Source organism: Xenopus tropicalis, chromosome 8 (assembly GCF_000004195.4).
Source record: "Xenopus tropicalis strain Nigerian chromosome 8, UCB_Xtro_10.0, whole genome shotgun sequence".
Taxonomy (NCBI): Eukaryota; Metazoa; Chordata; class Amphibia; order Anura; family Pipidae; genus Xenopus; species Xenopus tropicalis.
In genome coordinates this window covers 113,963,763-113,988,205 of record NC_030684.2, presented here as the reverse complement: position 1 = coordinate 113,988,205, position 24,443 = coordinate 113,963,763, and the positions used below count along the sequence as shown (strand labels likewise).

At 39.4% G+C, this 24,443-nt stretch overlaps 2 protein-coding genes across 6 annotated transcripts in view; one reads left to right on the top strand and one right to left on the bottom strand.

Moving 5' to 3' along the window:
* Positions 1-327: 327 nt before the first annotated feature.
* tmem87a (transmembrane protein 87A) lies at positions 328-24,354 on the bottom strand. Of its 4 annotated transcripts, none has more exons than XM_004917277.3 (20): positions 24,169-24,354; positions 20,246-20,303; positions 18,146-18,243; positions 17,357-17,473; positions 16,911-16,964; positions 15,184-15,228; positions 14,807-14,939; positions 14,291-14,352; positions 13,654-13,837; positions 12,674-12,773; positions 11,589-11,682; positions 10,611-10,682; positions 7,640-7,748; positions 7,042-7,100; positions 6,772-6,875; positions 6,236-6,309; positions 5,598-5,659; positions 4,283-4,338; positions 2,063-2,093; positions 328-1,573 (listed from the first exon to the last, which is right to left on the bottom strand). In XM_004917277.3, exons 1-20 carry the CDS (start codon positions 24,286-24,288, stop codon positions 1,532-1,534), a joined length of 1,674 nt encoding a protein of 557 aa, XP_004917334.2. In that variant the 5' UTR covers positions 24,289-24,354; the 3' UTR covers positions 328-1,531. The 4 variants fall into 4 exon arrangements, with proteins under 4 accessions (XP_004917334.2, XP_004917336.2, XP_002932886.3 ...); XM_004917279.3 differs by having other exon boundaries at positions 4,283-4,335; XM_002932840.4 differs by lacking the exon at positions 10,611-10,682 and adding an exon at positions 8,422-8,490 and having other exon boundaries at positions 4,283-4,335.
* The window catches only part of ganc (glucosidase, alpha; neutral C), a 47,981-nt gene continuing 47,887 nt past the window's right edge, over positions 24,350-24,443 (top strand). Inside the window, exon 1 of one of the 2 annotated variants that reach the window (XM_012967957.2) lies at positions 24,350-24,443. The gene's annotated coding sequence lies outside the window, so the exon portion shown is untranslated. 2 annotated transcript variants of the gene reach the window in all.

Sequence of the window (24,443 nt, the reverse complement as noted above, 5' to 3'; positions counted from 1 at the left end):
GGCAACCCTAGTGAAACTAAATCTGGGAATATTGCCATTAACATAGGTGCTTTAATACCCACCCATAAGAGCATTTATAGAAACCTCTGTAAACAGTACTGTCCTGCACTCCCCATCAAGGTGTATGAGGCATCAGCAGGTCCAGGGTTGTGAGGTTCCCTAACATCCCTTTCAGTACCTTTATTATCAATGCTATTTGATAATCAATATGGGTGGCCAAGTACAGCACCAACAATTTATCTGAAAATGTAGCCACTATATGGCTACCTTTAGGTCATTTTATTCCTGTGCCTAAAACACACATAAATAAAAAAAAAAGGCAAGACATTGATTTCTTAAGTTATTTTATATTTATAAAAAGAACAAAAACATCTTGCTCGGAAAGCACAAACATCACTCAAACTGCAAATAACGTTAAAAACAAAATAAGTGTGCAGGTTCTGTGTAAAATGTATTTGTGCTACAGTCCATTCTTTAATCCTCTGTAAATACATCACCAAGTAAAAAGGAAGAGTTTTTAACTGGAGAACAAAACAGAGTCCTGGGTATGGGCCTAGTGGAATTATGGCCCGTACTGTGATTCAGAATTGGCCCAGGCATTTCAGGTACACAGAAGCCCAAACAGCCCCCCCACCAGTAATAAATAGTGAGTGACTATTGCATCTTAGAGCAGCCTCTCTGGCATTTGCCAGAATTCATAGATTGCCAGTCCGGGCCTGCTCTCTTAATTTTAACAACTTTAATCATGTACAGTTGAATTTACAATCCATGGTGACTGCTGTTATTATATAGTAAGAACACCCTGAAAATACTGATTAAAGCCAAGAGCCTACACTCTTTTTACCTGTTTTCTCTCGGTTAAATAATTTTCTATATTGCTTTAAAACAATTCCCAAGTTCTTAGCTTTGACCTGTCTCACAACTACCCCCAAGGGGTAGTAATAAAGTCCTTTCAGACGTATTTCACAGTTTTAATGCACAGTCCTGAAAAGTCCAATGTTTGTCAGAAACGAGCAGTGCAACCAAAAATTTAGACTTGCATTTTGTAAATAAAAAGGCCCAGGAAAATAAAAGCACATAATTAAAAAAAATAATTAAATAACTGCTTCCCCTATAACTTTCACCAGTATTAGCAAACCATGTAAATGCAAAAACAAGAAACCATTCTGGGTCTTTAGCGGAGTAATATTAAATTATATGTATAATTCCTAAGGTGCAGGAAAAGTCACAATCCTTCCAGTCACCAGAAGAGCAATGCATTCCAGCTTCTTAAAGAGATTAAGAAGAGTTTGGTACAAGAAATCCTATTTGTAACACGACTGACAATGGCTGACAATGTTTCTAGATATGGAGGAACTGGGTCATGTTCTTTGACTTTAAGATGAAATAATTTATGAGGGTAACTTTTGGAATTAATTCCGGTCCTCCTTCAGAAATAAAAGGGGCCCCCAGATCTGAAATGCTTGGTATGCTGCATTGCTCCTCCTCACAGGCAGAGTCCACCATAATCTTTGACCTTTTAACTATTTCTTCATTCCATCTTGGACCTTTCAAAGTGCGTTATCATTCTCTCCTAATAAACAAAGATGAATGTATTATTTTTATTATTGTGACTTTTCATTTTATTTTGTAGCAATTCAAGGGATACTCTCCCACTATATTAACATCTCCTAAGTGGTTATTGAAAACAGAAATGCATCATTATTACTAAGAATGAAAGGCCTCAATGTAGTTTTTGTAGAATAGTACCCCCCAAGCTGTCCCCAGCTCAGTGGTACTTACTACATCCAACACTCTGACATGGATTTAGGTGCCTTGGAGCAGACAGCCAGTCATGTCACTTACAATTGGAAAGGTGCTTAGAATTTAAATTTTTTTTTTTAAACAAATTTCCATATATACTGAGAGCAAGGCTGTTTTACAAGGCTTCTAGTCCTATTGGTTCCCACTGAGGCTGGGTCACTTCAGCTAAAAGGCCCGTGACTCATGGAATGCACATGACTTACACTGTCATGAGATATGCTACACAGCTAAAAATAATGATATTACAAATAATACTGACCTCATCTGAATCCAGCAACGCAGGGAGAGCTCTGGTATAAAAGAAAAATAAATACAGAGTGGATTAAATGGCCTCTTTATAGAGAAAGCAGAATGTATTACAGAATATATATTTATGCATACATGGTCAGTAGGCTCTCCAAGCAGTATGGGATTTCATAAAGGTATAATGTAGCAAATTCATATTCTCAAACCATATGATATAGGTCATTGAGTATATGTGTGAGGAATGAATGGCTACGTGGAGAAGATACTTGCATTAAAAAGCATACTTTTGCATTTCTATGGCAATATCCACTCCGTGTAGCACATCACAGGCTGACACTGTGACTGTCAACATGTTATACTCACGTACTCATGTATACTCATACAAGTACATCTAGTCATTACACTATGCACAATTTGTTATGTGCAGAGATGTAAGCACTCATTTTACTATGACAGTAACCCCCATATGTAATAAAAGGTACTAAACTTGCCCAGGAGCAGTAACCCATAGCAACTTCAAACAGGTGACCAGTAAATTCTACCTGCTGGTTGGTTGATATGGGTTACTTAGTGCCTTTGATTACATAACCCCTTGAGTCTCTATTGTTGGAAGCAGAGTGCTTAATGTTAAGTGCAGTTCCACAAGTTAGCTTTTGACCTTGATTCCCATGCTTTCTTACTCTCGACTAAACTGTAGATCTGCCAAAGGCCCAGGGACACTGGGAGCTGAAGATCAACGCTATAGGTAGGGTCTCAGGATACCAATGACTTTACAACCCTTTGTATTATACACAGTCTTATGACTGGACCACCAGTGTTTGCAACACTGTACTGGAGCAATCTGTATATCAGAGCACAACACAGCAAACATGTTGTCAAAAAAAACCTATAGCTACCCACCTCCCAGCACCATTTACAACCATATGCTCCGTGTTCAGGTAAATGGGAAAAGCTGATGTCCAAGAGTGGTCTTTCGATGACTGTGGTTACTCTAAGAGGAGCACAGTGGGCAAAAAGTCCTATAAGCTATTCTCATAGGAAGTTTATAAGACAATGGGAGGGCAACCGCTATTCTACATATGAAAGCATGTTGGAAGAGAAGAAATATAGCGTCAAAATACTGTACACTCAGTGGTGTAACTACAACTTACTAGTCCCCACCAAACCTGGGGAAAACAACTGGTCACCGACATGTATACTGAACTGGGCCTACATTCTTGTGTCCCCATTAGCTGCTGGGTTTGCTTTTCCTATAGTTACATCTCACACTTACCTACCATCAAGCCTCTATGCTTGACATCAAGCAATACAGTTAGTGAAATATCCAATTTACTTATATTTTAGCCACAGGATCGCACACACAATAGTTGACATAAGTTCCCAAAATCAGCTATTTGGACCCCTGCAAAGGTTTAGCATTAAAGTGTTGTGGCCTGTTGGTCTTATTTGTGGCAGTTGTTGCTGGATGTACTTGGCTCTGTGCAACTAACATGTTTTTTAAGCCACACAAGGGTCATACTCAACTATGGAAAAGTCCCGAACTTTCATGCCAGTTTCCTCCCACATTTTTTTTTTTTTTTTTTTTTAAAAAAGGTCAATTTTTTTTTTATTGTTTTGTAATACAAAAACAAAACAGAACAAAACAAGGCAGTGTCCTCCGACATTTTTACTTAATATAATTATGAAAATCTAATCAAATATAATTCAATTCTGAGTGCATGATTCTGGGTAGGATACAGAATGAAAATGAAATCTTTAAGAGAGACTTGTGTATAGGCAAGAAATATGCTTCTGCTCTATGCTTGTTAGCATTTTGGTTCTATTTCACCTTATATGCAATATACCAGAGGGAGATAACAAATGTCTTGCCACAGACAAAAAAAACATATGTGCTTTGGATGAATTTGTATCCTATCATGTCTGGGCTGATTGAGCTACAGTTGTGGCATTGCAAGGCAAGGTACTGTTTGAAGACATATGAATATAAGGCTAGAGACTGGAACTACATAATAATTGCCAACAAAATACTCTGCATGCCTGGTCACAAATATTTCTCAATTACTGTAGGAGAAATCCGATTATGAATGCCCATTTCTTTTTATTCTCCTAATGACTTACAATTCCTTACTGTAGGAATTTATCTTTAGCTAGATTTAATTATTGCTACAGGTATAAAAATGACATAAATGCTTTGGGAGTACTTTGCAGATCCCCTTACAGGAGATATACTTACACGTCTGTCACAGAAGATGGGATGTTCTCCTCTACCCACTTCAGATCATCCTCCTGCTAGAAACAGCATGCATTAGAGATCAATTAGCAAGTACACAAAAAGAAGAGTACAGGGACGCGATACATTCTGATCAATGAGTATTTGGTATATCATATAATTGGCCCACTAAGAGCATACAAAAAGTGCTTTTGTAGGCTATAGACCAAAAAGGCAGACATATGATTAGCTTGATTCACATTACAGCAGCAGATATCTGTAGGGTAGTTGAGACATCAGCAGTACCATCCCAATGCGCAAACCTCTGACATCACCCTGAAAGATTAATTTTCAGGATGAAAGAAGACACTTACTGGGCCAACCCAAAATGGAACCCCAGCTGTTTATCATAGTCCGTTAATTTTTATACATTTACATATGTAGGTTGCTGAAATAAGTACAGGGAATGTGTTAAGCTGGCCATACACGGGCAGATCTTCACCCGATATCGGGTAGCAAGTGCCTTAAAAAAAATAATAATCGGATTACATTTGCGGCCATGGGGCAGTCGGTTCGGGGACCGCATCAACGAGCCGATGAGGTCCCCGATCCGACTGGATTTTCTAACCTGGCCGATCGACATCTGGCCAATTTCAGGCCAGCCCGCTCGTTTCTGCCCCTACACGGGCAGATAAGCTGCCGAGTCGGTCCAAGGGACCGATATCGGCAGCTTCTATCGGCCCGTGTATGGGGACCTTTACTCTGCATTTGTAACTTCACCATCTCTCCTTGCTAAAGTGATTTAAACAGAAAAAACATAAAAATGATCATGTCCTGACAGCTGATTTCTGAACAGAACACAAGTAGATTGCTGCTTAAAGACTGGAAGTAGATACACAGTAGCCTATAATTAATTGGAAATCTAAACCCATGTACTGAATTTATTTTTTATCTTCCCTTTAATAAGGACATTTCTTCATTAAAGTCTATTAACACAGGAAATATTTTGCAATTAATGACCATGTGCAAATGTAATGAATTTTTGGGATAGCTGCAGGATGGTTTCTGTGGAGTACAAGAATTGGCAACACCACTGACTAACAAGAGGACAATGCTGTAATGGTATGAGGAAGAGCAGAGAACAAGAAAGAGGTGGCAGATTTTTGAATACGTTTGTCTGACAGAGGCTGAAGCAGTACTATAATATATACAGACCTTGTTTCTACAAACCATACATTACTACAGTGAGGCAACAGTATTTTTTGCAATAAACAGTAATGCTTGGCATGCCCAGCAGTTTTGGTCTAGGTAAGATGCGTTCTGACGTAATTCTACTTACAGCTTTGGCCACTTTAGCATTTCCATTTGTTTCTTGCTTTGAGCTTCTCATTTTCATTCCCTCTGTAACAAGAAATTTAAAGATGACTTCCTGTCTGAAATCAATAAAGGGCAATAGCATAAAGTGCAGCAGTTGTGTAAGAGTGGGAGCTGCAGCTGCTTTCTGTATTATAATTTATAGTACTAAGGGGCAGATTTATCAAAATGTGAAATCAGAGCTCAATACAGAAGCTTATCATCAAATAGTGAACTCTAACACTGATAAATGCACTTCTAAAAATCCCATAGGAGTGACTAGAGTACATGAAATTTTCTTCAGGGAGCTCTAAATTCAAACTGATAAATCTGCCCCTAAGGGCCATAGCAAAAGAATCACTTTAAAACATGCTTCTAAAGACCTGGGGTAAGGCAATGAATCATCACAGGATGCTTGCAATTTGCTGGCCCTAAAACGCAGGTAGCAGTCAGAGTAATGCTAAACAGGGGCTGAGAGCTGCTCAGGCCACTGAAGTCAATTTAAAGTGATCAGCGACAAACCCCTGCATATCACAAACCTTGCAGCTGCTGCGTGAATAATCTGGGCAGAATACAAAGGGTGGGGTATGGGACTAATTAAGTTGTTGCTGATATCATTCATACCAAAGCTTTCTTTCAACATTGGCTCCTTCTGCTCATCATCCTCATCTTCTTCAGTGAGTGGAGAGAAGGCGAATCTACCAAAAATATAAACATCACAATTAATCACATGGAAATATTCCACTATCAAAATAAAGTAGAAAGTACATTAGGGCGAAGACACGCCAAGCTATTTAGTAGCAGCTACTTGTCACAGCTACTAAACGCTAGAAAATACCCTGCCATGGACAATACTGAGAATTGCCTCTGCTAAAACACATGTAGGGACAATTGTCAGTAAATGATCAGCACAGTCTATTTTAGCAGCCGTGACAAGTAGCTGCTACTAGTAGCTCTGTATATCTTACCCTTAGATCCCAGAAGGACAGCACAGTTTTTAAAGAGCTAAGAAATTAATTTTTTTTTCTTTTCTTTCTATTTTCACATTGTTTTCCAGATTTCCATATTCTATATGGTTAGGGCTTCCTGGGTTCCTTTCTATTGGCATTTCATTAGTGAAACAATGTCATCACCCAAGTTATGCTTCTTCTTATACATACCTCTGATTATTTGCAGATGGCCTCCACAGGATCATGATTACAAATAAAATCATTGAAAAAAGCAACCGCCAGATAGCATCATCCACCCACAGCTCCTGCCAGTCCTGCCATATTAAAATAAAAAAAGAGAGGATAATAGGTCATATTATGTTAATGTAGCACCTATCCACCGCATCAGACTGCTGTAAACTAAAAATATCTATAAAAGCACAAAGCTATGTTATCAATATTAAAAATAAAAATAGATCAACATCCATCTTTAATACTCACCGACTGACAATCCACCAATCGGAACTTCATAGTTGTCCAGATTATAAATACAATTGATGCTTCAAGAAAAAGGATCATAATTAAATACTGTTTTTCTACAGGGCAAAGTAACATCAGTCATTTACATGTTGTTAACCCTATCAGTCTGTCCTTCCTCAAGTACAGTGCCTTGAGGCACAAGAGCCACATACAATTTCACTAAAGATATTCCCTTCCTATCTGGCATTGCCCGACAATCCAATTCTACTGGGCTCATGTAATGGCTTACATTTAAGACAAAACCTCCCCGCCAAACTTGTTTGATGCCCAAACTTTGCCTGCTGGAGGTGTTCGAGGACTCTACACCAAAAGCCTCCATGAGAATCTTACTTTTAAACTAAACCTGCTGTCCTGGCCTCTTCATGGATAATGTTATTTGGATATAATTAATCCTTATTGGAGGCAAAGCAATCCTCCTGGGCCTAATTAATGTTCAAATAATTTTTTTGTAGACTTAAGGTATGGTGATCCAGATAATAAAAAGACCCCTTAACCAGAAAACCCCAGGTCCCATACCTGTATTAGTATCTTTCCTGTTGTGTGGTTGAAATGAACATACCTACTACAGCCAGGATGAGGGTGTTGGTGAAGTGTCTGTACAGAGACAGTTTGACCACGTTCCGTCGTAGCCTCAGCAGCTTCATGGTTTGGGTCAAGCTTATGAAGATGTGCGATCATGTTGTTAAGGAAATTAGATATGAGGAGGGCAGAGCAGTGTTTTTTTATAGTGGCAGATATTACATTTTCTTTCTAAGCTGATTTGGGATTAGTAAGAGTTTTCTAATTACAACTCACTAAAAAGACAAAAAGCCTAATATAAAATATACTATACTATACTATACTATATTATATTATGCCCACCCAGTATGTTCATTTGCACAATTTATAATTCTTATATAATCTGTTTTTTTGGGATCAGGTCATCACTATTACATTCTGTTCACCTGCCCATACATCTAGGAACTAATAGTACAGGCTTTGTACTTACCTTGTGGTGCACGGTCTCACTAAAAAAATCAAACTAAAGTCACATACTTCTAGGGAAGTCTATAAAGAACAGCAACCCATTGTTTCCACTAACAGAAAAGGTGCCACTGGAAAACAAGTCTTACTTTATTGCTTCTATCATGTTTGAAGTCCAAAAACATTACAGCACCTACATGCATCTGTGTCATTGGTTTATTGTTTCCCTGTGATACATTCTCTTTAAAGCCTGGCTATTTTTACATAAGCCTTTTTATTTAGCTATAGTAAACATGCAGTGAATAAAAGCCTCCTAAGTGTAAAATAATGCGGAGAAATAACAGGTAGTGACACCAATCAATGATCAAGGAAGGATATCCACCAGCATAAGGCAGTGTCAAGAAAAGCCAGAGGAATGAAAGCCAGGGAAGCAAGGTCAGACTGCGCCTAAAGCAGGAGTGGAGCACATAGATTAAGGAGGGAATACAAAACCTGCTGACAAATGTGTTGTTTCTAAGCAGAGGAAGTGCCACCTGGCTGAAAAACCCAACTGTACCTGTGACTAAGTGGGTAACATGGGAGAACAACCAACCAACACAAAAATTCTCATAAAATTTGCATAGCACACTGAATGGATGCCAACTATCTGCCTATTTAAGCCAAATTTAGGCAGCCAATAGAGACCTGGCATTTAACTCCCACACTACCTACCCACATGTACATTACATTACAAGGATAGTTATCGACAAAGGAAGTGAACCCCAACTAGTGGCTCATGAGTAACAATGATGCTCACCAACCCCTTGGATGTTGTTCCCAGTGGCTTCAAAGCAGGTGCTCATTTTTGAATTTCTTACATGAGGCAAATTTTGGAGGTATAAAAACCATATATACTGCCAAACAGAGCCTCCTGTAGGCTTCCAGTCCACACTGGGCTACCAAATAACCAATCACAGCCCTTACTGGCCACGACCTAGGAGCTTTTTTCATGCTTGAATTGCTCCTTTCTTTATTTTTAAATGTTGTTCACAGGTAAAAAAAAGCTTGGGATAAAATGTTTTGCTCCGTGAAATCCGCTACAATAAGCAATTGTTAAATATTGCTATTTCTGTATGCCTGAAATAACCAATAAAAATTTTAAGTTATAAAAAAAAAAAAAAAAAAAAAAAAAAGCTTGGGGACCCCTGAACTAAGGCATAACAAAGAACCACTGGGAACAAGATTTCTGTTACTATGTACCTTTTGGCCCAAACTATGGGAATAAATAACTTTCACATGTAAATGCTTCATCAGCTTGGAATACATACTGTAAATCAATATTTCTACATACAAACAAATTCAACTTTAAAAATTATATATACTTTTGTTTACTGAAAACATAATGCTAAACCTTTTGGGTTTAGCATCGTGCTTTTTTTCTCCGTGTTTTTATGAGATGTGCAATATATGTCTCTTCACTATAATGTTCAATATTAAAAGCAATTAACAGGCTACATTGCCAAGAAGAGACTGCTGCACTGTACATGCTGTGTATAAATGGTCTGTGGCAAAACAAATAAATAAATAAAACAGCACTGAGTATGGCTGGCGCTGGACTAGTTTTTAACATGGTATGTGCCACAATGGCTGCATCTGGGTGGGTGTCTGTGGACTGCTGCAGGCATTATTTCCCAAGCGACAGTTGTTATTCTCTTGGGAATTGTTGTGCCTTGATCATAAAGGCACTTGACCGTACCATGAAACATGGTGCCGTCATGTGCAACTTGGGGGAACTCTTTCTTTGCTTCCTGTGGGGTCACAATAGGCTACAAGTAGCAGCTCTTACACTACCAGACCTTAAAGGGGATCTAACACCAAATAAAAAACTAAAGTGAATGCACTCAGAGTGAACTTCTAAGCACTTTACATTACTTTTCCATTTTTAGTGGTTTCTGAGATATAAGGAGCTTTAAACTGTTAATAGCAACAGCTCTTTGTTAGAGTGTCAGCAACCCTTGGGGTTAAGTGAATAAACAGGCAATGCATGAGTCACTGACATTCTGACAGAGAATGGTAACACATTATTATTAACACAATAAATAAATATACCACTGCCTTATGAAGCACTGCAGGAAGTAATTTCTTTTACTGAGATTTGGGAGTAAAAAAAAAATGTTAACATTTTATCCAAGACCCAAAAAGCATATTAAGCAGATGTTTTACTACTGAATCATATCCGAGTATGACCAAAAACGTACAAAACAAGCATGGACGTAAACAGATATCATAACTAAATGAGTATTTAACTGTACAATGAACTGTGGCAATATGCAGGACTGAATGATGCATTATTAACTAATGATACAGGAGACACACTGATTTGAATAGGGCAGATTCTACCCAATGTGCTATGTTAAACACTGTAATATTTTCAAAGTACTTTTAGTCGGCACTAAGGTTTCCTCCTGGCACTGCTGATAATAATGATGCTGGGAACATGCAACAGCCCTTTGTTTCCAGGGGGTTAGGGGCCCAAGCTGACAAATGACAGCTTGGGCCTGAATGATGAGAATCTGCTGAAAGGATATCCAAAAGAGAATGCAGGCATCGATCAATGACAGGCTCAGATTTGCTATCAACACAACGGATTTGAAGTAATGCTGGAGCAAAGAGAGCACATGGGATTAAAAATGTCAGCGCCTTGGGAGAGGCAGATATGAGTATGATTCCAAATGGGGCATGGAAAGCAAGCAGAAGCGAGCACACTGCCTGGATTACTCATGCTAGGGCTTATTTATGGAGCCAGTGCAATATGCAAAATAAAAAGACTGATCACTATGTTTTGCCCAGAGCTTTTGCCCAGCATTCCAGCATCTTTGTGGACACCCTGTAATAGCGGGCACCGCAACCTGCAACAACAACTCAATTTGACCGAACAATAAGCTGATGCTGCCTGCTAAGGGAAAGTTACACTACCAGCAGCTCAGTGACCTCCATAGAATTGTGCAGGTCATTAGCTACCCATTTAAAACTCTGTTCTTTAGTCAGTGGTACAACTATAGGTGGAGCAGACACAACCCCCTGGGATGTTTTGGGTGGTGGATGGATGTTACCAAGTTACGCTGCACTTTGTAGTACTGTATTTTACAGACACTCTTTGGCCAACATTATTGGATATAGCCAAAGCAGCAATTTAATAAAGAATACAAAAATAAAACTGATGGCCTCCAGGCGGTACATAGTCACTGATGGTTCTGATGACATAAAGCTTAACTCAATCACAGTATAAAACAAAGAAGGACTAAAACAGAGAGCTAAGGTAAAGTATGTTTATATCATAATATAAAAAAAAGAAAATATAGCTGCCTCAGAAAGACTGACCAAAATCTGCAGTAACAGAACCCAAGGATAGATATATACAGAACACAAACACACAGAGTCTAGATGGTACAGAAGGCTAGCCTGCTACAAAGGGGCACATAAGAAAAAAAATAAAAACATGAACACCAACTCAGACAGATCATTCCTCTAGACCCCTTCCCCCCATGATATGACTTTGCACTTACACCTGTGACTCTGAGAACACCTTCCATACCAGAGAATAGCAGGTAGAGGGCTCCAGCCATAACAACTTTATGTAAGGTAGCGCCAAGCCGAGGCCTTTAATAGGGAAGAACATAGAAAAATATAGTACGCATTAATATAAAGTACTGCCAGGATCTGTTTTACAGTTCAGCTTACAGCCTTGCACTGCTTATAAGAATTCTTAGTCTAGAAGCATTACTGACACATTTCATTTCCAACTCTGTAACTAGAAGAAGCAATAACTAAACAAAAATATTTAAGGAGAAGGAATAAGTTGATCACTGGGGTGTTAGGCACCCCCAACTGATTATTATCATATATCGGATACCACAGGCTGGTGCTCCTGTTTGCTGAAAACTTCAGTGGCTTGGGGTACATCTGAGCGAGCACCATGGAGCGATCATCATCTTGCCTTCCTTCTTTGCGCAGGTGAGCATGTGCAGTAGATTGAAAAGCTAAATTTTAACAAAAAAGCTGGATTTTTCACCCTGCTGCACATTCTTCAATGGCCCCGGATGATGCAAGAATAATCAGAAGAAAATCGCTCCATGGTGTTTGCTGAGAAGACGAGGTGCAGAAATGCTAAGGTGCAGTTTTTTGCCAACAGGAGCACTGTCCCAGGTTATCAGGTGAATGATTATAATCAATAGGGGAGTGCCTAACATTTGGCACCCCCAGTGATTAACCCATTCCTTATCCTTTAAAAGGTATGGTCCAGCTTAAAATTAACTGATCATAAGATATATACTAAGAAAATGTACAGTTAATCTTCATTTTTTATTTGTGTTTTTTTTTTTTTCAATTATTTACAGTCCATGTAACGCCCATAGACAGCTACCTTCAGCTTTGACAAAAACTGTTGTCTAAGCCTTGTTTAAAGCTTAATTAATGGGGCTCATGGTTTAGCAATTAAAGGGGTATGATGGGAAGCACCACAAAGCTATGCCAGTGTAGGTATTCCCCTGTTAAAAACACTTTTGCTGGAGACACAGAGGCATTAAGTCCTGAGAAAGACCTTCAGTACTAATATGCAGATAATGCACTAGGGTATGAAGGGACAACTCACTTAACAATACCGTATCCCAAACTGACAATAATGACGATTATTCGGGCTAAAGATCTTTTCACTGCAGATAACAGTTCGGCCAAGATCACAGCTCCTTCCACTGTGGGGGGAGGAAAGGCAGAGGTTAAGTGATAATGGTTCTTTGGTTAATAAAAAGTTGTTGTATGCTAAATACATAGAAGAATCAGCCATATTATGCACCATATATTTCTGAAACTCAAACACAAAGGATAAAGGCAATTAAATGAGGATGAAGACATGCTTTGCCTCTTTAAATTTTAATGAGCAGAGACACAACTCTGATTTTAATGAAGGCTCTGGATGCTGGTTCTGTATTATGTACTGTATTTTGTATGTACCCTGCCATGTGTTCTTGGGAATTATGAAGTGTTCACTGCATTTATCCTGACACATGCTTAAGGGTATTATACACTCACCAAGAAGCAAACATGGCCTCTTCACAAAAAAAAAACCATACAAGGTCAAAAGAAAAGAAAAAAGCTCATTCTGCTTAAAGGGGTTGTTCACCTTTAAAATGTTTATTTTTAGTATGACATTATAATAATATTCTAAAACAATTTTCAGTTGGTTTTCATTTTTTATTAATTGTGGTCTTTTAGTTATTTGCCTTTTTTGTTGAGCTGCTCTCCAGTTTGGAATATCAGCAGCTATCTGGTAGCTAGGGTCTTGCTTACCTTAGCCACCAGGCAGTGGTTTAAATAAGAGACAGGTATATGTATAGGAGAGGAACTGAATATAAAGATAAGGAATAAAAAGTAAAAAAATAATAAAATGGCAAGCTCCAGAAGTCAGTATATTTTCAGCGCACACATGTCTGATGCAATTGTGTCAGTTACAATCACCCACTCATGAACGCAATTATGCAAGAATTATGGGGTGAAATGCTGCACTGAGAGCAAAAAAACTTTAATTGCATCTGAAAAGCGCAATTAGGAGAAGCCTTGGCTCTTAAGTCTTACCTGGCTCTCCATGATAGCGGATGTTTTGGAATTCTGCATAGAACACAGCTTTTTCTAGCATGCCCAGAAATATCACTGCTCCAACCCAGAACTGGATGCGCAGCAGGTCCCTCCAGTAGCAAGCTGACCAGGCAAGCCATAAAACCCCAAAAAGCACATACACAATGCACATCACCATGAAGAACTGCAGGAGATGAAAGTGAAATCAGAGTTAATCTACTGGTAGTACAGGTATGGGACCTGTTATCCAGAATGCTCTGGATATTTGGGAAAACTCCAAAATAAATGGTTACTGTCTTGTACTATTATAATTGCTATCCCATAGGCTATTATCCCACTGCTACTATAGGCACCATCTCTCACTACTATTCCTGCTGTCCCACAGCCACAGTCCCTATCCTGGGAACCCAAAATAAGTTTAAGAGGTACTCAGCCAGTTAGGGTGAAATCTGTATTATCTGAAATGCTGGGTGTTAGGCCAACCCCAAAATAAATTGTTACTGTAACTGCTATCTGACAGACTATCCCTTCCCAAAAGGCAATTATTTCTATTGCTATTTTGGTATAATTGTCCCCCCTACTATACTTGCTATCCCACTGCAGTCTACCTCCCTTTGCTTAATAACTTTTTACTTACAACCATACGTGGATAGTCAGCAAGAGTTAGGTATTCATATGGACCCTTTACTTCCACAATCACTGTAAAAAATCGTAAAATGAAGGATGTTCAATGCAGGTCCAAAGAGAACATGCCAAAGCACAATAACACATAGAATGGTACATAGGTGCTTCCTCATAAAGTAGATTTTTATCATCTAAGATTACTTGCTACTGATATTTTAATTTTCCTTTTGTATTGAAGAAGTGTTTGAATCAAGAATGCACCACTGCATACTGTCTGATATACAAAATATAAGAATTACTTGGTGCAGAGTTATTCCTTTCAGAATGCATGAAAGCACTTCTCAGATTTCATCAGATCACAAATGGTAAACACACTAAAGCCTAAAGGAACAGTGCTGTTAGTCTGTTACAGGTAAGATAATGCCCTGGTACTAACATTAAATTCTGCACCAGACAGAGGGAAAATAATGTATGTATAACCATTAACTAAGCGTGCTGCCCTGCTTTACAAACATAATGCAAAACTTACTAAAGAAGGGAAAGTCTTTGTTGCTGGGTAAATCTGTGGCCTTAGAGCTGGAATCTTGAGGAATATTTTTTGTCACATTCACTATAAAGATATATGGTCCATCCTGCCATGTCTTCATGGCTGCATTCATTACCTAGTCAGAAAAAGAAAGCGCAGTGAGGGTTATGGCACATACAGTATAATGATATTAGTACATGTGATGTCAATACCATAATGCAGTCTTTTTTTTCCATTCTTTAAATGCCATATCTTTAAATGCAATAACAACCCCCCCCCCCCCTTTGGCAGCATCTATCACCAAACCAATCTCAGTACATGTGATGATGACTGCCTGCACCTAATCCTGTACCATAGAAAGAGTATTAAGTGACACTTACTGTGTTCTCCACTGCCATTGTTTTATTTGTTCCATTTTCCCTCCTCTGTAAAAGCAGAAAGAAGTGACAGTGTTATGGCTTTGAAATACTAAAGGTTATGTGCAGAAATTAAGGAGTTTTAGAATATTTATAGACTGTCACATTTAGTGAACTAGCAAACAAAAAGATGACAAACAAAACATATATAGGGAAGTGCAACAATGTGCAAGGTAGTTAGCCAGCTATTATTGGGATGGTTTGAATTATTTTTGAACAACTGGACAATCACAGGCTATAGATCACTGCTCTGGACTGTAATCTATTTGATTTATGTAACTGGCTAACAGCTTTATAACAAGCTGTAATAGTATTAAAGAGCCACTAAGCCTTCAGTTTTTTTACTTTTAAATGTCTATGAAATTAATGTAATTATTTTTCCCTTGTTGCTATGCCTCAGCTGTCTGTCTCAGATTGACTAGGCACAATTTATCTATTCCTACAGACCATATGTTTTTCTGTAATCTCTGTACAGGAAAGGTCGAGTTGGGTCATGGTCTCAATTTATTGGGGACATGACTAGCTGAATGAGGCTATAAATATAGGAGTCAGTCTCAGTCTAAGGTCTCACATTGCCTGTTTAAAGGAGAAGGAAAGGTAAAAATTCAGTAAGCTTTATTAGAAAGGTCTATGTAAATACAGCCATAAGCACTCACAGAAACGCTGCACTGACTTCTCTGTGAAAAGATTTCTTGTGTCTGTAATTCATGTGCCAGAGACACGCAGCTCTCTGCTTTCTTCTCTCTCCTGCCCCCCCTCCCTCAAGAATTCTAAGAACTCACTCCCCCCCCCCCTTAGGAATGTGGATCTGAGCCAATCAGCAGGAAGCTGACTCATAGGGGCACATTTACTAATCCATGAATCCGAATGGGAAAAAATTGTATTGGAAACGAAAATTTCTGAAGATCGCAAATATCACGAAAATGCTTACGAAAAAATCGTATTAGTCACGATAATATCGTATTGGCGATCCGAAAGTCACTAAATTTTCATACCAAACAATTGTAAACAGCGGTAAAACCTTTCCAATTTTTTCGTGCAAACGTCCGAAAAAGTCGCGCGCCGTACGAAAAAGTCGTGTGGACGCCCGAAAAAATTGGCGAAAATACGCTCGGAGCGTTCGTGCTTTTGTAAATGTGCTCCATAGTCTAACTAACTGAGCATGTTCACTTGGTTTGGGTCTTGGTGCAGGAGTGAGGCATTATGGGAACTTTCTTTACACAGCTCAGCATTTTTTTCTTCCTGTTTGGCTTCTGATCATCTGAACAGGTGAAATATGGGGAGACTTAAGGGCACTATTGAGACAACTGAAGGTATGCCTGCAGCTTGAGATTAACTCTTAATTAGCATTTCCCTCTTCTTTAAAGATACAATAAAAGCTTTTTGTCTTGGACTAAAGTTGGCCATACACAGGCCAAATGATCGAATTGGCTTGATATCGCCCACCTTAGGTGGGCATATTGGGATAATATCTGCTTGTTTGGTGACCCTGCCAAACGAGTAGATTACAATGTGTAAGGGCAGCTTAAGTAAAATATGGCAGATGTGCAGTGGTCCTCTAAACTGAGTATAAACTACAAAAAGCTGTAAACACTCACAGACACACACACACATATACATGTACATATATCTATATCTATATCTATATATATATATACACATATATTTTATATAAACAAGAATGCCTGTACCTCTTGCTTGCCTTCATTAAGCATCACTGGCAAAGGAAATTCCTTGTAATATACCTAAGGGGAAAAAAAACAACATTGTAAACATGTGTATTAAAATATACTAACATTTGTATTAAAATAGATATCTTCATATACATCAATGTATTCAGGAACATGAAGCGCTTGGTTTTTTTTTTCTTTCTACCCCAAAACAGCAGAGTTATGGCTAACAAAACCACGTCTACAGCTAGGTTAGCTAGCCTGCCTGGGCAGTCACTTAGCTCCTTCTCTCCGACAGCTGGTCACATCAGAGGGAGGAGAAATAACATTTGCTCAGCCTTATGTATTTTGTGCTGTACCTAGCTGTTTGGAACCTGTTAGCTAAATAGAGACAATGTTGTGGCTAGCCCAAATTCATACATCACTATGTATCTCCAAGCCAATTATTGTGTATGTAGTTAAAGTACCTGAGGATTGAGGAGCTCCTTGCAGTTCTTGCCAGAAATTGTCATATTAGCTTGATATCCAGTCCACCCACTGCGAATCACTACAGTCGAAGCGAGATAACTTTTTATGTCCCGTTCCTGCAAAGGCAAGTAAACATTGGATAAGTGACAAGATTTATATGTGGTCATGCTCAATTAAGCCAACTTGCCCAACTGAAGTGAAAAGTTGATAAAAGCTATTTTAATCAAGCTTATTTGGATACGGATTGGTCAGGCAGGAAAAATCACATAAGGCTGCGGCTTAGATACAAGGGTTCCATCTGCACAGCCTTTTAAGTGATCTTATTGTGGAGCCAATGGCCAAGGCAATTGATTCAGGCTAATTTGTTGTTTAGCAACACAGTATATTACAAAAAACAATAGTATATTACTACTTAGGGGCATATTTATCAAAATGTGAGTCAAGAGCTTAATACATAAAAACTCACCCACATTCTATCTATTCTTATGGGATTTTTAAAAGCACATTTATCAAATGGTGTGTTTTAACTTTCACCTATTGATAAATACCATTATAAAAATTCCATAGGAATGAATAGAAAAAGGGTAAGTTTTTTATGTATTAAGCTCTAAACTCACAGTTTGATAAATCTGTCCTTTAGAGTATGTTACCTACCTAGAGTTAGGCTATATTTACTTTTAAAGGAGCAGTAAGACCAACAATCGAAATACTTTATAGTAATTTATGGCTAATATACTTTAAAAAAAAAAATATCTGAGCAAAATCCTCCTCTTCATTTTATAACCTACCTCTAAACTGGAGATCTCATTGTAGCAATCACAGTATCGCAGCACCCAGGTAATGTTGTAACTCACACTGGAATTGCACTTATCATGGTCACCATCAACTAGGAGTGAGAGCCACAAGGTAATGTGAGACAGAGAACTAAGGAGCAACAAATTACAGGCCAAAATTTAAGGAATATCTACAGACATTACCCAATTCATGAAACTAACAGATAAACGTGCTTTGTGAGAGCTCAATTTAAGACAGTTTGGCCTGAATGCTTGGGCTAATCAAAATTAAGCTTGGCAAAACACCCAAATTGTGCCCATGTTCCACTGCCCTGTTATAGATCTCAAATGCATGATCGTACAGTCTATAGAGCCATGCTGTATAACAAACAAGGGATCCAGGGAGGGAGCTACTCAACACATATACTGTAACAACATTGAAAGAAACCATGATATTCTAACAGCTATTTAAAGGGGCAGTTGAACACCAAACAAAACAATTTCCTAGCAAAGTGTATTTCCAATAGCATTTTATTTGTTTGCATCTGTGTCCCTTTGGGTGAAGACACACAGAGCTTATAGTAGCAGCTACTTTTTCATGGCTGCTAAACCCCAGAAAATACCCTCCCATAGATAATACTGAGAATTGCCTCTGCTAAACACAGACAATAATCAGCAAATGATCAGCATTGTCTATTTTAGTAGCCACGACAAGTAGCTGCTACTAGTAGCTGTGTGTGTCTTCACCATTTCAGTTACAGATACTGTATCTACTTCCACATTTGAGCTTTCTTGGTTGATACTGGGAAAAAAAATGCATTTGGCCACTGGGGCCTTTGTAGACTAACAAGGGTCTTAATATAATACAGTGAAGTTTGGTAAAATTGATATTAAAAAAAGTGCCAGTTTGTACTATATGCTGTGGCTCAAGCAGTCCACTGTAATCTGTCAAGTGAAAGCTGACTCAATCAATCATTGATTTAATGCAATGGAGAAGGAAAGGTTAAACAGGTTAAAATTAAGTAAACTTTATCAGAAAGGTCTATGTAAATACAGCCATAAACTCAAGTAATGCTGCTGCGAGTCCTCTGTCAAAAGAAACGCCACACTTATTTCCTTTTATTCTGTACACATGGCTTCTGTATCTGACTTCCTTTCTAAGCTCAAACCTTCAGGGCATGGACTTGAGCCCGCGCAGCTTGCTTTTCTCACCCTCCCTCTTACCTTCCCTACCACCTCTCCCCATACCTTCTCCCAGTATATGTGTTTGAGAATAAACTGCCTTAGTAGCTTTCCTTCTCCTTTAATGAAAAGGCAACATGTGGAGTACTGCTTTTGTGAAGTGATTTTATAAATGTGTGCAAGGTATATAATTGGAGTATTTCAGTCTATTATATGCTTTTCCATAGTACCTCACCTTTATAGTGTGTGTAGCATCACAAGGAGGGATTACTTTTTTCTTACAGTAAATAGTACAAATTTAATACCTAATTGGACAGGATATATGGTTTACTTGGACAAAGTGACTATGAAGGTTTTTATTCATCCAGGTCATGGTATATCTATTAATAAGTAAAGCTAGAGCTACTGGACCTGCTGAGTAACCACCAAAAAGGAAAGGATTAAAGAGTTACCTAGCAAGATTACTCTGCAAGACCAGTTGCTCTATATTTACTTATACTAGATATATTTGGGCAAAGCTTTCATATTGAGAAATGTGGCTCAAGTGTTATCTTCCCCTTTAAATAACACAAAATACATAATTTTAGAGTTAGACCCAAGACACTTTCTTTATCATGTGTATAAACCACATGGATACAGTTAAAGTAAACTTATCAGGGTAATTTTGGGTTCATAGCCATTGTTTGGCTTGCAGAAAAAAAATGAAAGGCAGAGATGAGGAAGCAGAACAGGAACTTATTTAAACAAACATAAAAACCTGTTTAACAGAATCAAGTCATGCTTTGGTTTGTATTTGGAGAGGATTAAAGAGTTACCTAGCAAGTGTTTATCGTGCCTAGATAATGCAGTATTAACATAAGATCAAGTACAGCACTGAACCAAATGGAGGTGCTAGTGCTACAACATTGCCATTTGTGAGACATGAGATCTTACATTTGATAAAGATTGTAGAATTCTGAAACAGGATCTTTCCGAAGAAAAATGAGCTTTCCTGCAAAACATAAAGAAGTCAATTCAGTGTCATTTGTAAGTTGAACAGAAGGACATGCCAATCTATTGATAGTGTCAATGGGAGAGTCAGGCACCACTTAAGCTGGCCATACACGTTAAGATTTTTATTTCCATTACAACCAATTTTAGTGCGATCCGACAATCAAATTATCGCAAGGTTGGTGGGCAATGCCCCATCTTATGTACATCTAGCAATTTTTTATCTGAAATTGGTCAACAGAATTTCCCCTCTGTCCAACTGTTTGACTCCTACACAGTGAAGAGGCTGAACACAAAAAGCTCTGAAAGGCAAAGATAAAATTAAGACTATAGGGGAACAATCCAAAAGATGTATATAGGGAATAATGTAACCCCTTTTGTCACCAAGTAGTTCTATCACCATATAAAATCAAAAGTGCTTTTATACAGGTTATGGCACAACAGAGTAGCAAGAGAATCCTCAGAAACAGCTCAAATTAACTTAAAATGCCTCTCTGTGAAAAAATACATGAAGCAGCCCAAACTCAATAAAACCTAAACAGGTTCTACTATAGTGTATTAAGTTGGTCATCCTCTTATGTGACACCCCTGACACAAGAAGATTTTTGTAATACACTCAGTCTGTCCAAAGGCTATGATTGGTTCAGTGGCACACACAATGTAGAGACACATCTGCCTGAAGATGCCTTGCATATTATAACTAAAGAAGTCACATGAACAGTATTTTGCAGTTGCCCCTTAATATGGGTAATATTAATGATAAGAAACAAGTCCATACAGCTGAACCCACAACAAAGTCTATAGCCACAGTAGGACACAATATTTGAGAATTTTCCTAAATACCATATTTTATTTATATTTCTGAATATTCGGCACAACTGACCTTAACAAATCAAATTTTCCATCTGTAATATTTTTGGTTTAGCGGGCAATAACTTACCTTAGGGAGAGCACAGGTAAAGTGCTTTTTTTGAATGCTGGGCTGGGCATGGGGAAGCTATTACATCCAATTAAAGCCCAACACAACAAGAGGAAACCAGGCGATAAGCATGCCTGAAACCAAAAGCAACCTGCATAACTCCATAAACTCTCCAAACAGAGCTGGTCAGGAACAAAACTTTGGGCACAGTAAGCGTTGGGCATAGGATAGCTAGGAACAGGCATCTGCATTGCGCATTCTGCACAAAGTACCCTGGGTCAGTGTGTTTTTTAAGAATAGAAGCACCAGCCTGGGGTAGCAGGTAAGTAAATGGAATCACAGTGTGGCTATGCATCATCAGCCCTTAAACCAAAACCAAACTCAACCCCACACCCAGAGCAGGAGGATATGAAAGTACAAAACATAACATACACCACGTATGGTTTTTAATTCCAGCCCTCTCTGTAAATTGTTGTCCCCTTGAGTCACCATATAAATATAGGACACACTGAAAATAAATCTATGAAGTCAAAACATTGTCATGCTGAGTGCTTCACACTAATATAATTCATTAAAGCAAAAAACAGCAAACAAAACAATTTGTCTCTTTAACATTTCTATATATTGCCAGCCTCCTCTGCCACAGTCCAAATAAATTACATGAGGAAGCGCACTGTTACCATCAGGATGGTTAAAAAATATTGCCTTAGGCATGATTATATGTATTTTAGATTGTAAGCTCTAATGAGCAGGCCCTACCTTCTGAATCGATAGATTATTTCTGTGTGATTTGCATGTTGGCTGTATAAATACTTCTGTTATTTAGTGGTGCTGAATAAAAAAAAATGTTGTCACTTCATAAATACATTAGGGATGCACCGAATCCACTTTTTCAGATACGACTGAACCCCCAAATCTTTGTAAAGGATTCGGCCCAAGGAACCAAACCGAATCCTAATTAGCATAAGCTAATTAAGTGTTGGAAGGGTTAAGGTGGCCATACACGAGGCGTTTTCGCTCGTTGTGCGATGAACGATTATATCGACAAACGATCGTATGGCGATCGAGTTCCCATACGATATGCCATCCACGGGCAACGATAATTCGGGAAAGATTTTGTCGCATCATTATCGTAAAATACCTACGATCGTACATCTACGTACGATCGATGTCGTTGACTTCCGCTGCTGGCAATCGTGACATGCGCAGAGAACAATCGTTGAAAGACAAATGTCTGACACTCACACCAACTGGCAGATTTTATCGTTAAACGACCAAAATTTTTAAACCTGGCCGATCGATTTTGGGGACGATAATGTCGGCTCGTTTAGTGGGCCGACGATCGTTCGTACACCACCAACTATACGATAACTTAACGATAGCATCGGATCGTTCGGGAATCGGTCGTTTGTAAGTAAAAAAATCGGTCCGTGTATGGCCACCTTTACAATGTTGCCGTGCAGGCAGCAAAAAAATTTCAATTTCCGTGTTTACGTGCCAAAAAGTCGCTTCATTTTTTGGATTCTGATTGATTTGCCCGAATTCTGCTGAAAAAGGCAGAATCTTGAATTTAGTGCATCCCTAGAATACTTGCTGATAAAAGAAAAAGAAGACTTGATAGCCCACACGACCTGATCAGCGGATGGGGTGAACGCTGTGCAATACTATTTCACGACCAATGTAAAAGGTGGGAAGCCCAGCAGGGGGGCCAACTTTTTGCCTGGTCATTTTGTAGAATTATAAGCCTTCCTATTCTGACTATTTTCAGCCTTTGCTGAAAATGCTATGTGGTTGCTGGCAATAAAAAAATTAAAAAAACTGGCTGACTGAAAGGTTCAGGTGATTTTATTTGCTTATCTTTCTGTTGAAGGCTTCTAACATTCATCTTCTTTCCTAACCTCCAAACTGCTTAATTACCCTAGCATCCAGAATGCAGTTAAATTCTAAGAGTTGGAAAAATCACAAAACATAGTAATTACTGAAGATTGCAAATGGTCTTACGCTAATGCAGTAAACACAATACTAAGAGAAAGGCCAGGGGTGCCCAGCCGCCCATGGGCAAGGCCAGGGGTGCCCAGCCGCCCATGGGCAAGGCCAGGGGTGCCCAGCCGCCCATGGGCAAGGCCAGGGGTGCCCAGCCGCCCATGGGCAAGGCCAGGGGTGCCCAGCCGCCCATGGGCAAGGCCAGGGGTGCCCAGCCGCCCATGGGCAAGGCCAGGGGTGCCCAGCCGCCCATGGGCAAGGCCAGGGGTGCCCAGCCGCCCATGGGCAAGGCCAGGGGTGCCCTGCCGCCCATGGGCAAGGCCAGGGGTGCCCTGCCGCCCATGGGCAAGGCATGGTGTCCTGCTGTCCATGGGCAAGGCTTGGTGCCCTGCTGTCCATCACAAGATTTCCAGTATCTTATTGCCCATGACAAGGCAGCGGTTTCTCACAGTCCATCACTTGCCATAATCCCCAGTTTCCCACTGTCCATCACAAGATTTCCAGTGTCTTACTATCCATCACAAAACCATCCATCCCCCGCTGACCATCACCATACCAACAGTTTCTCACCATCACTACCTCTGACTTACTGCCCAATCTTCTCCTTTGCCCTTAGTTACCCAAAGTGACTGTGCTGCCCACATGCTTGTCAAATAAACCATTTCAAACTGGGCACATGTTATTTATGTACAGCCCACATCACTAATGAGCAGTAGGAATCCGCATAAAGGAAGACAGAAGTTACTGCCCAGCAGCCATGCAGGATGTGTATGACCCGTTTCATATGGCTAGCGGCCCACCCTTGCCTTCTCTCAATACGATCATGAATCGCATTAATCGTACATATTCCCTGTGCAATGTGCGCGCAGCTTCCTATCTATGTGGCGGTGCTGGGAAGTGTAGTGCAGCAGTAGCCTGCTAGTTTGACAGTATAACCCCTGCGATGTTTGTGCTGTCAGCTCACCACAGGCATCGGCAATCTCCATTTAGAAGGTTCCGCTCCCCGGGCTCCATGCAGAATACAACAGATAATTAACCCGATGAGAAAGGGAGCCAACAAACTCCGGCAACCTGGCAGCGCCATCACCGACACCGGAACCGGAGCTTCTGACTGTCAGTTCCGGTACCGCCCATGACTGTATCTGATTGGGAGCCCGGAACTGGGCGTGGGTAGAGATGATTGGTGCAATGACAGCAGAAGTAAATATTGAAAGACACGTGACTGCAGCAAAGCTGAAG

Excerpts from the sequence above, each read along its gene's own strand:
- tmem87a (XM_004917277.3), bottom strand. The coding sequence starts at position 24,288 with ATGGCGCTGCCAGGTTGCCGGAGTTTGTTGGCTCCCTTTCTCATCGGG. Across the intron at positions 18,244-20,245 it reads TTCTACAATCTTTATCAAAT|TTGATGGTGACCATGATAAG; the intron begins GTAAGATCTCAT and ends TCTCACTCCTAG. Across the intron at positions 7,101-7,639 it reads CCTCATCCTGGCTGTAGTAG|CATCAATTGTATTTATAATC; the intron begins GTATGTTCATTT and ends TTTTTCTTGAAG.